This window comes from Rhodnius prolixus, unplaced genomic scaffold (genome assembly GCF_049639745.1).
Source record: "Rhodnius prolixus isolate KJV_2025 unplaced genomic scaffold, Rpr scaffold_7, whole genome shotgun sequence".
NCBI lineage: Eukaryota > Metazoa > Arthropoda > Insecta > Hemiptera > Reduviidae > Rhodnius > Rhodnius prolixus.
In genome coordinates, this window is record NW_027411582.1 from 37,404,698 (window position 1) to 37,418,865 (window position 14,168).

The 14,168-nt window shown below is 32.1% G+C and overlaps 2 protein-coding genes and 1 pseudogene across 2 annotated transcripts; 2 read left to right on the top strand and 1 right to left on the bottom strand.

The window, feature by feature from the left end:
- Nucleotides 1-681: 681 nt before the first annotated feature.
- LOC141446522 (uncharacterized) lies at nucleotides 682-6,769 on the bottom strand. Its single transcript, XM_074113060.1, has 2 exons — nucleotides 6,539-6,769; nucleotides 682-6,385 (listed from the first exon to the last, which is right to left on the bottom strand). The coding sequence occupies exon 2, from the start codon at nucleotides 6,363-6,365 to the stop codon at nucleotides 4,152-4,154; it is 2,214 nt and encodes a 737-aa protein (XP_073969161.1). The 5' UTR covers nucleotides 6,366-6,385; nucleotides 6,539-6,769; the 3' UTR covers nucleotides 682-4,151.
- Nucleotides 6,770-6,919: 150 nt separating this feature from the next.
- SrpRbeta (signal recognition particle receptor beta) lies at nucleotides 6,920-12,139 on the top strand. The gene is made up of 5 exons (XM_074113061.1): nucleotides 6,920-7,170; nucleotides 7,849-8,015; nucleotides 8,835-8,977; nucleotides 9,146-9,277; nucleotides 11,004-12,139. Exons 1-5 carry the CDS (start codon nucleotides 7,113-7,115, stop codon nucleotides 11,215-11,217), a joined length of 714 nt encoding a protein of 237 aa, XP_073969162.1. The 5' UTR covers nucleotides 6,920-7,112; the 3' UTR covers nucleotides 11,218-12,139.
- A 1,128-nt stretch (nucleotides 12,140-13,267) lies between these two features.
- LOC141447652 (U2 spliceosomal RNA) lies at nucleotides 13,268-13,407 on the top strand (annotated as a pseudogene).
- The last annotated feature ends 761 nt before the right edge of the window (nucleotides 13,408-14,168 follow it).

Here is a 14,168-nt window from a genome sequence, read left to right on the forward strand (position 1 = left end):
AATTATTTTTGAAAAAATACCTTTAATAAACGGAATTTTCATTTGTTTCAATTTTAAACTATACAATAATTTTGGACAGGCTGAAGAGCCACACAATTTGGATAAAAGAGCCGCGTGTTACCGACCCCTGCCCTAGAAGATATCTATCTTCTAACTTCTATCCTTCTATAATTATATTCTATTTTACTACAGCGTATTGTTTCATTAAATTAAAGTAAAGTAATTGCCTATTTTTATCAGGCAGACTTTACGTCCAACTATCAATTAGGTGTCGTGGACGGAGGCGACTAGCAAACATAACTTTACTGTAATTTTCTTTTATTAACCATTAAATAAAAAAACCAAGGCCTAAGACCGGGAATCGAACCCAGTACCACAATTCATATTAGCTTCACAGGTCTCGCTCTCTAACCCCTCGGCTACTGTGGCGCCTATTTCATTAAATTATATCCTATGCAATAAATACATGGAAGCGAACATAGGCTTTGATGTAGTAGTTTACGGTATCAATTTTTAATCTACTAAACAATCTACAATGTATTGCGTTATGTAAAATACACAAGTTATAATTCCTTCTAGATGAAGTTGGACAAAAAAATATTTTTATTTGCTTTAGTGGTCCTCATTTTGAGTTTCTTTCGTTGTCCTCTTTTCTAAGGTCCAAAAAATTAAAACAAAAAATACAAAGTATTAAATTTTTATTAAATTTCACTTCAATATAATACATTTTTCGTGTGTGAGTGAGTGTGAGATAATCAATTTAATTTTATACTTAAATTTTGAACAATAAACAAAAATCAATGAATGTAAAATTATATAAAAAACCGATTACATCAAATACTTTAATAAAATAATTTATTTTTAATCCATTTTTTTTTAACAATAAACAGAAAAAACAATTCCGATTCTATGGAAGCATTTTTACAATTTTTCTGTTAAAAAAAAAGAAAACTTATTCATTTTTATTTTTATTACATAAATTTCTATTTATTTACAGAATGTTCATGTCCACTGACTTTTTTTATTATTACAATTATTTACCACAAATTTACAACAAAAATAAATAATTAAATTAATACAAAACTAATGACATAGTTTAATTAATTTATTTTAACAATAATTTATTTAAACAATGGCAGTTTATAATTTCTCTTTTTTTTTCTTTATAATTTTTATCAATTAATTTAACAAAGTTTTTATTTAAGACTAGATAAACTCAAAAAATTGAAAACAGTATTTTTTTTTTTTGTCTTAGTTATTAATTTTTATTTGTAAAAAATTCTAGGGCAGTGGTAAATATAAATCTAATTGGTCTACATATATTATCTGTTTATTTTTAAAAAAACTTTATCCATACCCTTAAAACAGCAACCACAAAAAAAATTAAATAAGCTTAAAATTGGCAGTAGTAGTTAAACGAAGTAAGTTCAACGTGTCAAAAAAATAAACTTGTTAGTTGGAAAAAGTGCAATACGGTTGAAGACTACCAATGACATCGAAATGTAAACTGTCTGGCCTTGTTGTTGATTGCTTCAGATAGTGCGTGCAATATGGTCGCAAAGTACCTCTGGAAACACACATCTTGTGCAAATACCACTGGGCTCCGAGTATGTTGGGAAGTTACAAGTTTTCGCCAATCTCTACTGTTTCTTCCTTGAAGAGGAGTTTCGCTTTTCGTTCCTTGGTCACACAACCTTGTCCAGTTATAGTTACAAGTCTTCGCCAATCTCTATTGTTCCTTCCTTGAAGAGGAGTTTCGCTTTTCGTTCCTTGGTCACAACCTTGTCCAGTTATAGTTACAAGTCTTCGCCAATCTCTATTGTTCCTTCCTTGAAGAGGAGTTTCGCTTTTCGTTCCTTGGTCACAACCTTGTCCAGTTATAGTTACAAGTCTTCGCCAATCTCTATTGTTCCTTCCTTGAAGAGGAGTTTCGCTTTTCGTTCCTTAGTCACAACCTTGTCCAGTTATAGTTACAAGTCTTCGCCAATCTCTATTGTTCCTTCCTTGAAGAGGAGTTTCGCTTTTCGTTCCTTGGTCACAACCTTGTCCAGTTATAAGTTGTCTGATAAGAGTTATTAGTCAAGGCTAACTTAAGAGAACTTGTAAGAATGGGTACCATCACCTGTCATTAGTCCTTCTCTAGGACGCTAGGTCCCCACTTTGAAACTTCCAAGTGAGGAGTGATTCAAAAGGAGATACAGATGTAAAGAAATTCGGAAGGTGAAGCCTGAGAGAATTCGCTCCCCCTTCTGGTACTGGAGAAACATGCGATTGTTTGGTGCCTGAATGGATCGAGAACCTCTGAGAGGTTGGGAATTGAAATATTTGGGCCAAAGTCCGGACTCAAATTTCCCAGAATCTTTAGAAGCTCTTTCACAATTAAAATATAACAATTGGGAGTTAAAATATAACACAATAGCTTTTACCTAGGTTGATTACCGTTTTTATCTTTTTTGGTGACTGATTCTTTAATCCAACTAGAAGATTGCTAAATTCAATAATTTTTTTGTTCGTTTTGTTTTGATGACAACCTGTCTAGGAAGAAAGATTGACAAAAAAATATTTTTTTTTTTATTGAAATTATCAATAATCCTCATAAGATGACTAAGTTGTGGCCAAAGTTTAAAATTATTAACTATTTTGTAGCTTAATTTAACAATGATAAGCAACATGACAAAGAAAATAGGTTACACAGTAATGCTTCTCTCTTGAATAGGATAGTGAGTATTTTGGATTTACCTCTACAAACTGTTACAAAATCTTTCCCTCCGTTCGATTTTTATTGCAAACTTTTTTTTTCAGAAAAAATTGAATTGGGAAGGTTATGCTTTAAACTGTCATGTTTCCAACATTAAGTTGTCTTCAAGATCTTAAGTGTCCAATATTTGTATAAAAGATAATTACAAAACAAAAAGTATCATTTCTCTCAGATATTAAGCATTTTAATTTTTTACATTTTAAGCGTAAGTTTAACATCTTTCTAAGGTAAAGCAAAAGTAAAATAAATAATATAAAAAACTGATTTAAAAAAAGTTATAAAAATAATTTTTTCAAATAAGTTTATAATCAAACCTTTCTGAAGGAAATTATTTTTATTTTTTTCCCCAAAAATACCACTGCTCTAGATTATAATCTTTATCACAGATTAATAGTGGGGCAGCTTCTTCTAATTGATTTTTGTGGCAGATAAAGCAAATATCGTTAAGGTATGGCAGTCATTTCTTATATTATAATTTAAGTGTAAAGTATTTTCACAACAAATTGGTTCTAGATTCAGAATTAAAATCACTGACAAATAATAATTTACAACAAATTCTATTAGAAAACATGGACCTTAATTCTGAGTACTAATCTGAAATTTACCAAAATTATTAATAGTTGGTTTAAAAAGTATTATTTTGTCAAATATTTTTTTAAAAAAAAAAAAATCTTATAAAACTGCCATACCTTTTTATTTGCATTTAGATCATAAAACAGTTTCAATTTTGCTCCGTACAAACATTCCTTTAGTAAAATTTATCTCAAAATGTTTACGTCTTTGTAGTTGCTGTTAGTTATTATTATTTTTGCATCTCATTCCAGTCTAAGGAAGAAACTGTCACTCCAGGGTATTACAAACAATCTCTTCTTCTTTTTTTGAACTCCACTAAATTAAAAACTTCATGAGATCTCTATTTATTTAATAATTTTCTTTAGTAATTTTTTGTATTTTTATTTTAATAATTTGGTCTATTTTAAAAGAATCGCCTTATACTTAGTTAATAAAATATAAAATAAGAAGGTCATCAAGTTCACATTTATATATACATATATGTACATAAATTCGTTTCTACACATGTACATTTCAAAATAATGAGAATGCAAGAAGAAGCTGTTTTGGAGGACCATCCGAAGGCCTCAATGGTAACATTATCAAAGTAGACTCCTCTACATTCACTTTTATTGGGTGCATTGCACTGGAAAACTCCTCGATGGAAACTTTGGTGGCACCTCTCTCATAATGGGAAAAACGTTTTCAATAATAAAAACACTAATTGCTTTAATCGTCTCAATGAAGTTAAAGGCTCTTAAGAAAGTAAAGAATGAGAGTTTACAATCTTCGTCAATCTCTTCTGTTCCTTTCTTGAAGATTTTCGTTTTTCAGTCTTTGGTCACAAACGAGGCAGTTTCACTTCTGTAAATAAATTGTCCTCACCTCTCTTTAAATCCGAAGTAAATCTTGTAGATGTTCCGCATAAATGTACTACTTTGTCTAATATATCTTGCTCTAGTCCGCTAATTTCTTTCTGAAGTGATGTTGAAACAGTTCGTAATTTGTTCCTTCTCTGATTTGCAATTAATATTTCTTGAAAAATTCTTTTATGAGTACGTGGACTGTTAGGATTGTACCTTTTGCCAGCAAGAATGACACCTTGTTTAGTCACTAGTTTTTGATTATCTTCTTTTGCATGTTCAATGGATTGTGCCAAAGTAGAAAATAGATTTGTAAGACCATTTCGTTTGTCTAATTCTTCTTGAACTTTAACTAATACATCTGCCTTGGTGCTCGTTTCTTCTAAATCCAAATCTCTCATCCTTCTCTTAGTTAACGTATCTTTAACATTTTCTAATACGCTCACCTCGCTTTGCAAAAGAGCTTCCTGTTGTAAAAGCCTATTGTTTCTTTCCCTTTCTTTAGCCAACTCTTCATTTAAATAATCACAATAACTTTTATTACTAAATAAATCTACAACTGCCTTAAATTGATTCCTATAAATGTCCAGTAATCTTTCCAATGAATCTGTTCGTTCTGTCGGCTGGACATCAGATACAAGCTGTTCCTCTATACAACCTGGAGGTGGTGGTCCTTTGCTTTGTGTTGCAGTGCTCAATATTGTTTCATTGTGCAAAAGATCTAAACCTTTTATTTTAATATGTTTTTTAGGCTTCTCCTTTTTAAATGGTTTTGCTTTCAATGGAGGACGTCCACGTCTTTCGTCAGAACTTTCTTTTTTCCTAATAGGGCTATTACTTTTAACGTTGTTCTTCTTATTATTGTTGTTAGATAGATTCTTGTTTTGATCATTGCTGCTGTTTAACTTATTACTGTTACCTGAGGAGTTTTGACAAGTTGGAAATGCTTTTGCAATATATTCTGACCAAGCCCTTCTTGTAGTAACTCTAGGTTCTTCATCGTATTCAGAATTATTATTACTACTACTCTTTGGTTGATTAAACTCTTGTTTTCTTCTTCTTGCAATTGCCTTGTTACTCTCCTTCTCCTTATTGCGTTTCTTATTCTTGACTACTTCAATTGTTATCTCTCTAGGAGGTGAACTTTCTACCGATGCAGAGAAATTAGATTCGTCAGACCCACTATCAATTATCCTATTTCTAGGACATTTCTGTCGTTGAAAATATCTTTCTAATTTAGTTCTATCAATAACATGCAAATAAAACGATACTGGTTTATCTGTCCATGATACTGATCCTCTTATTGGTTGCATTTCTGAAACGTGCATAATCGTCCCAATGTCAGACAGGTTTCGATCGGTGATCCTAAAGTTTAATGGGCAAAACGATTTAGAAGAAACAATTTTAGTACCATCTCTAAGATCGGCAAATCTTTCCTTTAGCTTGTGATCTACTGTTGGGCCAAACGCAAAATTATTAACAAATACAATCGAAGCAGAAGTAATTGTTTCTCTGTGTTCGTCCGTTAAAAAATCACCTTTAATCAAAAGGTAATCTCCGTAACTCTTTCCATACCAGTCCATCCACTTTCGAAAATTTTCATTCATATATTCAGCATATGTGGAAGGCACTTCTGCTTTTTCAACACCAACGGACATTTTACAAGGAGTTGCTGCAGCCATTTGAAGTACAACTTGGCCCACGCCAGAGCCTAAATCCACAAAAATGTCATCTTTGGTTACATTTATCTGATCAATCATATTTGAAATGAGGTCAAAGGAGGTTTCTCCATATACTTCAGGCGAAAATGGCTCATACTGGTTAAGTTTTTCAGGATCAAAAACTGCTCGAGTATAAACTTGTTGCAAGATATGTCTCAAAAGGCCCCGAGATGGGTACTTACTCGTATACTCTTGACGCAAAGATGTACCTTTGCTCAAAAGTACTAAGCTATCCACTGCTCTGTTGAATTTTTCACACAAATTTCTCATACTATCAAAGCTATTTACATCGAAATTACTAAGAATGTTCTTTTGCATTGGAAGCTTAAGTTCAGGAAAATCTTCACAAACCCATCGTATAGTTTCAACGATTTCGGCTGCTCCATTACGCCCATTACATCCAGGAATTACAAGTGGCCACTGATACACAATAGGTTCTGCCCCAACTGGACTGTGAAGTTTTAACTCCATTATTATATACACACTTAACCCTACAATGAACACATAATTAAAATTAACCAACACTTCTCAAAAACCGTTGCTATATTCCAATTTTAGATTCACCATTAAGAAATAGCTAAAATATAACATTGGAGATATCAACTATTTATTAAATAAAAAAAGAAAAGTATAAAATTAAATACCATTTGCAAACTCACTTCCCAAAGAGAGGTAACCTAAAATAGCGGTAACGAAACTATAAGATTCGATAAGGCGCGTTTCAGGACGAACCTTCCCTATCAAGGAATACAATATACTCGTACATATTCTCAAAAAAAAATTGTTATTGTAAACAAATTTCTCTTGAATGGTAAAATTATAGATAAACGATCTCACTGAGTAAGCGTTATAATAATGAAACACTAACAAAATCATTTCTGTTAAAATTATACTTAAACAACTTGTTTGAAATATGCTTCAATTTGAATTAATTATTCAATAACATGTTTTAATAAAAAAATAATTGAGTTTTAGAATTTAAAAAATTGATAATATAAAAAAAACAATTTAATTTTTTAAATTAGCTCACACTGCGGAAGGTTATTCTTTCAATGTTTTCAGCTTAGTAGACTGTGTCCATGGGTAAACGTCAACGGTTAACTCCATACGTGACATGTGTTGGAAGATTCGTCAATTTTTATTATAATCTTGAATTTTCATTCAGTTGACTGTTGAATCTTGGAAAATTTAATTAAAGTATACGAACTAATTATAAAAATGGAAGAAAGATTATTACAGTTCATAGTAGCTGTTTGTATAGTGCTTTTGACGATAGGTAAGTTGATTTTAGCTTTTTTTTAAATTACCTTTTTTTAATTCTTGTCATGTTTTTATTTTCTTTAACTAATTCAGTCTCAAGAAAGAGAAAAAGTTCTGGACTACCTATTTAAGTTTTTTTTTTAAAAAAAAATCAAATTAGATAAATTATTTTCAATAATAAATCCATATTTATATGATTCCGGCTCCCAGGAGCCAGGTATGGAATTAATTACGCTCTTTCTAAAAGATATTTGTTAAGCTATAAGATTCCCCCGAGATTATTAGAGTAGAAAGCCGATTTTAAGAAATTACTACCCTACCGCCAGTAGTGGCGATCCCGTCTGTGCTGTGTAGCTCGTAAAATATTAAACATGAAGGTTATTCGGCAGACCTGATGTCAACAGAGTAAGATTGAAGAGGAGGATTTGAAATGGTCATGTATGGCAGGTTTGAACGCTATTAGTGTAGACTGAATATGAGAATTAGTAGTTTTCTATCAGGTAGGGTAGAGGCCCGGTCTGTTTGAGGCCTAGATCTTCTTTCTTTTCCCCCTCAAAGTAATAATCTATCTATTCCCTTACTTAAAAAACAAAAATAAAAAAATAACTGATATAATTCGTCTTAGAATGCTCTATTATTTTATCTGTATGTAATTATCTCAATTTGAAGTATAATTTATCTCTTTATTTTTCAGTGTTTTACCTCATTTACTCATGGGGAAAATCTTCTCGGCGCACAGTATTGATTACAGGTGTCTGCGATTCAGGCAAAACACTTATATTTACCAGATTAATTCACAATATGTTTGCTAATACTCACACATCAATCAGGGACAATTCATCTAACTATTTAACAGAAAAGGTTCGTTTTGTGTAATTGTTATCAAGAATTTAAATGTATACTGTATATAAATAAATTGCTGTAGTTTGTTGTATGTCTAGAATAGTCGATTCTGTATGGGTAACGTGCAGTATCACATAAGTTAACTTACACTTTAACAGCGCACATCGAATAAAAGTAAAATATTTAAGTAATAAATGAAAAATGGGGTTTAAAATTTCTCAGTAAATAAAATTAAGCTGAAGATGGATGAACAGAAGGGTCAAAGGTATACACAAAATTAATGCAAAAAAAATCATAATAATAAAGAGAATGTAGAATTGGATGATACAAGTAAATCAAAGGTTTATATTTGTACAATAATCATGATTAACGAAATGAAAAGTCTCGTATCACACGATCTTATTCCAAATTACAAGGTTGTGACTGAAATGCACGAAAAACTAAGAATTTTTACTAATTGTCCTCTGTTATCCCTACAATGCTATTTTATTTACAGTTCATTTGGTTGTGTTGCAGTATTAGTAATTCATGCTGAGCTTTTTAACATGTTTGATGAAATTTTTATTTTGCATGGTGGGAGACGAAGCCCTAATCTAGTAAACTGTTCTAAACCCTTGTAGCTTCGCAGGGTTGTTTCTGTGTAAGTTAAGAACTGTATAACGTAAGTGTGGGGCTTTGAAGGTGAGCTAGAGTTCGCCAGTGGGTTCGCAAATAACCCAAATTTCTTCTCACATTTCATTAAACTCTTCCTTTAATAAAAGAGAATATATAAATCAAAAGATTGTCCCACACACCCAGTATAGCTTATTTAATTTTAACGTTAAAGTGTGTTTACAGGGGAAAACAATGCAAGTAGTTGACATTCCGGGACATGAAAGACTAAGACATCGATATTTGGATGAATATAAGAAAACTGCTCGAGGACTTATTTATGTTGTTGATTCTCTCACTCTTAATAAAGAAATTAGAGATGTTGCCGAGTAAGTTTTACCACATTTATGTTACAAAGTAAAGTTGATATGTTTTTAGAAATAGTGTTATATACTTTGGATTCATTCCCTGGAGAATGATCACAAAATTAAGTTTTTTCAAATTTATTGTTTTTTGTTGTTGACAGAATAACAATTCTCACTATTTTTATGTTTTAGATATCTTTATACTCTACTAATCGATGAGGACATCATGAAGAATTGCAAGAATGTTTTGATTTTCTGTAATAAGCAGGATAATTCTACAGCAAAAGGTGCTCAAGTCTTGAAAACAATGCTTGAAAAGGAATTGTAAGTAACTGTTAGATTTATGTTTACGTTAATAGCAGAAAGTTATAAGCAGGATCCTTTGATTAAACATAACTGTACGTGGATGATATGGTTTTATTAGTGGAGGCAGATTTAGTTATAGATGTGTTAAGGAAAGAAGCATATGACGTGCAAGATCTTGCCTTTTAGGATAATCAATGTTCAGAAGTAACTTAATGATCTCTTTGGTTTTGACTACTCAATTGTTATCTCTCTAGGATATAAAACAATATAGACCTACAAAATCAAGGCATAGGTCCAATGCCTAATAAGAATTAAAGATTGAAATTAGATCTTTCATTGTTCATTTTGCTTTTTGCTTCTCAGATTTCACAATAATTAATAATGTTGAATTTTTTGGTATTTTGGTTAGGAAATATCCTTTAATGACAACCGTTGCTGAAGACCCAAAGGCCATCGAAATCCCGTAGGGCCCTAAGGACATTCCAGCCCAACAATACAAACAGCATAAAATACTGAAATCATTTAATATATGTCCTGCAGAGATAGTGTGCCACTATTTGGGTTTAGCAACCGCAATAAATAGATAATTTATTAAACAGGAAGAATATTTCATTTCATTTCCAAAATATGGAATTAGTCAAGATTTCGACAAGACTTTCAATTCTTATTTTTGATTTGACTGTACAACCGACTTTTTAAACCGGAGGAGAATAAATCCTCTCTGAGAACTTTGGAGAAGAAGGGGTGAGTAGACAACAGAAAAAAGTTAGCAGATTATCTTGGAGAGCTTTAGAAGGGAAGCACAAGTTGTCACAGCAAGTAGTGATCTCTTACCTTCACTTTTCCTAGGACTTCCCTGGAGAACCTGTTGAGTGGTTACATCACTTTCAGGTGCTGCTATAGGGTGAGAGGTTTCATTGGATGGAAAAGGTAGCCAGAACACTGTTACCTAGCCCAGTCCAAACCTAATTGCATTCGATTCGTGTCTTAAGAATGGATGTCAGGAGTAACGGTGTAGGAAAAGTGATCCCTGTAGAGCAAGTAATCTTTCCTGACTAACGCTGCCTTGGATGGTGTGCACTTCTTCCTGAGGAAACCTGTGTAGTTGAGGTGCTTAGTAGGTGGAGGATATATACCCTTTCTAGAGATTTCAGGCACAAGGAGTGGTTATCCAAATTTGGCATCTCTCTCTCTCTCTCCTTTCTTCCTAAGGATTCCCAAGAGAGCCAAGGGATGAAGTGGGATTTTTTTCCTGAGCGGCATTGATGGGAGAGATGTATTAATATTACAAATTACACGTCCGTAATTGTCCACATTTAAGGAAAAGCCCATTTTATAATAAGCCTAATCGCTAGCAAGTGATTAATTCAAGAATTCATTAATTTTTCTTAAGTTAGAATTAAACGCGCAAATAAGCACGTAGTTTTGTGAACTCGTAGTTGTCTTTCAAAAGGACTTCCCTACAAAATAACTGGAATTCGAACCCCAGCTGCTATGTTTGGTAATATTTACTAGAATTTTTTAAATGTTTTTCTCTTATTTACTGCGCAGACGCTAAAGGGTTTCATTTGAACTTTCAAATAACCTACGTCAGGACTATCCTTTTTTTTTTTTGTGCAAACTTTCGAAGATTTTTTGGTAAGACTTCATTTCATTTGCCTTTCAGCCATGAATTAGTAAACAATTCGTATCATTCTTCTAAATTGATTTAATATTCACTCTTTTTTCTTTTTTGTTTTCACAGAAATACTGTTCGTGACACGAAAAGCCATTCATTAGCTAGCACCGAAGGTGATCTAGGCTCATCATATTTAGGTATACCTGGACAAGAATTTGAATTTTCGCATTGCCTACCAGTTATCGTTGAATTTGCCGAAGGATATGCTTTAGATTCAGAAGGTGATAAGGCACAGCATAATTTGAATCCACTTAAAAAATGGATTGCTGCAATTTCATGAGATTTTTTTTTTGTTTTCATCGAATCTCAAATTTTCTGTTAAAAAAAAAATACTCAGGAAAGAAAACAAAAAATTTACTTTTAAAATCTAATTTTCAGAATCAACCTTCTCAATTAAGTTCAATATTTTCGTGATTCTTCGCTGCTTTATTACAAAATAAAAGTTTAAAGAACAGTTACTGGTATCCATTATTGTTTTCTTCTACATTTTGTAAAATCTGTTACATTTTCTTTTGTGCAAATGATTTTGTTTTGTTTTTAGAATTCATTGATTTATTAGGTTCCGAATTATAATAAACTGATATCGAAGTGTATGATCTTTGTATGATCACTCGACTTTTTGTACGCCATTTTTACACCGACACAAAGCGTGTTGTCGCCGTCGAAGCTACGGATTTTCGCTTCTTCTCTAGTTATTTATTTTATGGGGATATATAAATGTGAATGTAATTGCATTATTTTTATATCGTCTGACTTTTAATAGAAAAAATGATGAAGGAAGATATGAAGCAATTTCATAGAAGTAACTAAGGCCGTTTTTTTGTTGATTCGGTAATAAATAATAATTAATTAATAATCTGTATTATAAATAGATAAAAACAATTAATAAATAAGAACCCGAAATAAATATAAAAAGAAATATATGTAACATAATGTATATACTGCGGCCCTCGGTAATAAAACAATAACCTTTTGCGGCCCTCGGTAATAAACCAATACCCTTATGTGGCCCTGAAAAAGGCCCACCCCTGCTATACACTATTATTTATTTATTTATTACTTGCTTATAAATACAATTTGTAGCAAGGGGTTTGACCTAAACATATATTTACAATAGAACTTTAATCACAAAATAAAATACCTATTCTGTAAACAAATAAACTGAGATCACAAAATGAAGTAAATAAACAAAAGTAGATTAACATGTTTTTTCCATACATGAATTCTTCCCAATAACAAATTTGCTGGTATTTTATATATATATATTAAAAAGGATAAATGCACACAAACTGAGTTAAAAGAAAAATACTGGAATCATAAAAATAGAATTAAAGAAAAATAAAAAAAAAAAATTAAATAAAAATATGAGAGTGTAATAGAAATACCTAAATATCAGATTCTTAATTACTCAAAATAAAACTTCTTATTTTTAACGCTTTAGATACATAAATGTAAACATATTTCACTTGGTGCTGACTATCAAAAGGTAACAGATTTTCCATAACTGTTTTAGATGGAGGCACATTAATATATTCTATTATGAACTTATACCTTAAAACATCGAAAATTGGACAAGTTATTAAAAAGTGCATAATATTGTCCTTGTCCTCCTTGCATAGGGGGCAAGGCGCCTCTGAGTTAAACTTATATACTTTCCCATCCACAAATAGTTGGGGCTTTTTCTGGGAAAACAGTCTAAGTTGGCAGGCAACCCGGGTCACATTTATTTTACATTTAAAATGAATATATTGTTCACTTGAACCAAAACTGCTGATGTTTCTAAAAATGGAATTAAATTTCGAATTTATCGCAATGTCAACGTCCTTACAGATGAGGTGATTATTGAAACTTGTTATAATGCCAGGTACTCTGCTAGAAATGAAATCTATATCTTGTTGGTCAAATATATTTTCGGCACCAATAATAATAAAACTTTTACGCGTGTTTGTGACCCAGTTGAATGGAATGCTCCCATTGTCAATATTTGCTAAAAGCGCTTCATAGCAGATACGAGGAATTCTTTCGCGTGGCATAGTCAGGATCTTCAACCACCAAGAGACAGTACGTTTAAAAACTTTCGATATTATATGTATAATCCCAATTTCAAGTCTCACAAAACAGTCGGGCGTGTTTCTAGATAGCCTCAACAAATTTTTGTAAAATCTTAGAGGTATTCTTTCTGCAATCTCCGCATAGCGGAGCCCCCATAACTCTGATGAATACAGGAGAACGCTAGAGACAAGAGAATTAAACAGATAATTCTTTACATCCCAAGAATCCGATTTTATCTTCGATAACAAAGAGAGTACGGAAGAAACCGCGATTGAGCTTTTATTTCTCGGCCTTTTGGCTAAGATCAAAGTGTAGTATCTGCTATACACTAAAAAACTTTTTCATTGTAAAGCTTGACTTTTGTACTGTGCGTTATTAGATTACGACCATAAATACATAAATATTGGAATTACGTGATGTGTGACGTTAGCTTATTATTGTAATGTATTGATTATTGCAAGAAAATGGAGTTATATGAATAATATCGAGAAGATGTGAGGAGACTATAGAGGTGATGGATTTAGAATAACTCTAGGAGTATTCAAGACGTAGGAGTATAGAATATTATACTGTCATTTGAAAGAATTTTACTCATCGGCAAGAGGCGTGGATTTTTGTTTAAAAAAAGTCATGATAAATAAAGTACTAAGATAAAATGAAACTTCCAGAAAAATGTATGCCAAATCATTTTGGAAGATTGCTGGGTAATGAGCAAGGGATTGGATTGGGGAACTCTTGGCAAAAAGAGAAGAGAATGCCCTAATTAGAACGTGGGAGGATGAAGTGATGAGAGACTTTCTCAGGGTGCTCTTGAAAGAGAGTAAGAGAGATAAAAGAAAAGATGAAAGATTTTAGAGAAAAAAAAATCCATACAGACATAGTCCATGGACAGCAGAAAGTGGACGCCAGCTTCCCATGTTGGAACATCCCCCCCCCTCCAAATATGGAATTATCAAGAAATACAATTTCAACTAATTCCTCTATGAAGATGAGTTCTTGAGAGAGAATGAGGAGTGAAATCAGCCTTAAGTGATCATTTTGTGCATGGATAGATCCGAGGGAACTGGGGGCCAGGAATAACTGGACAGAAAACCAGATACTCGCGGAACACTGTTTCCAAGCATGTTTTAGGTACAAATTTTCACAATCAAAAAATTAGTTCTGATTTCTGTGTTTCTT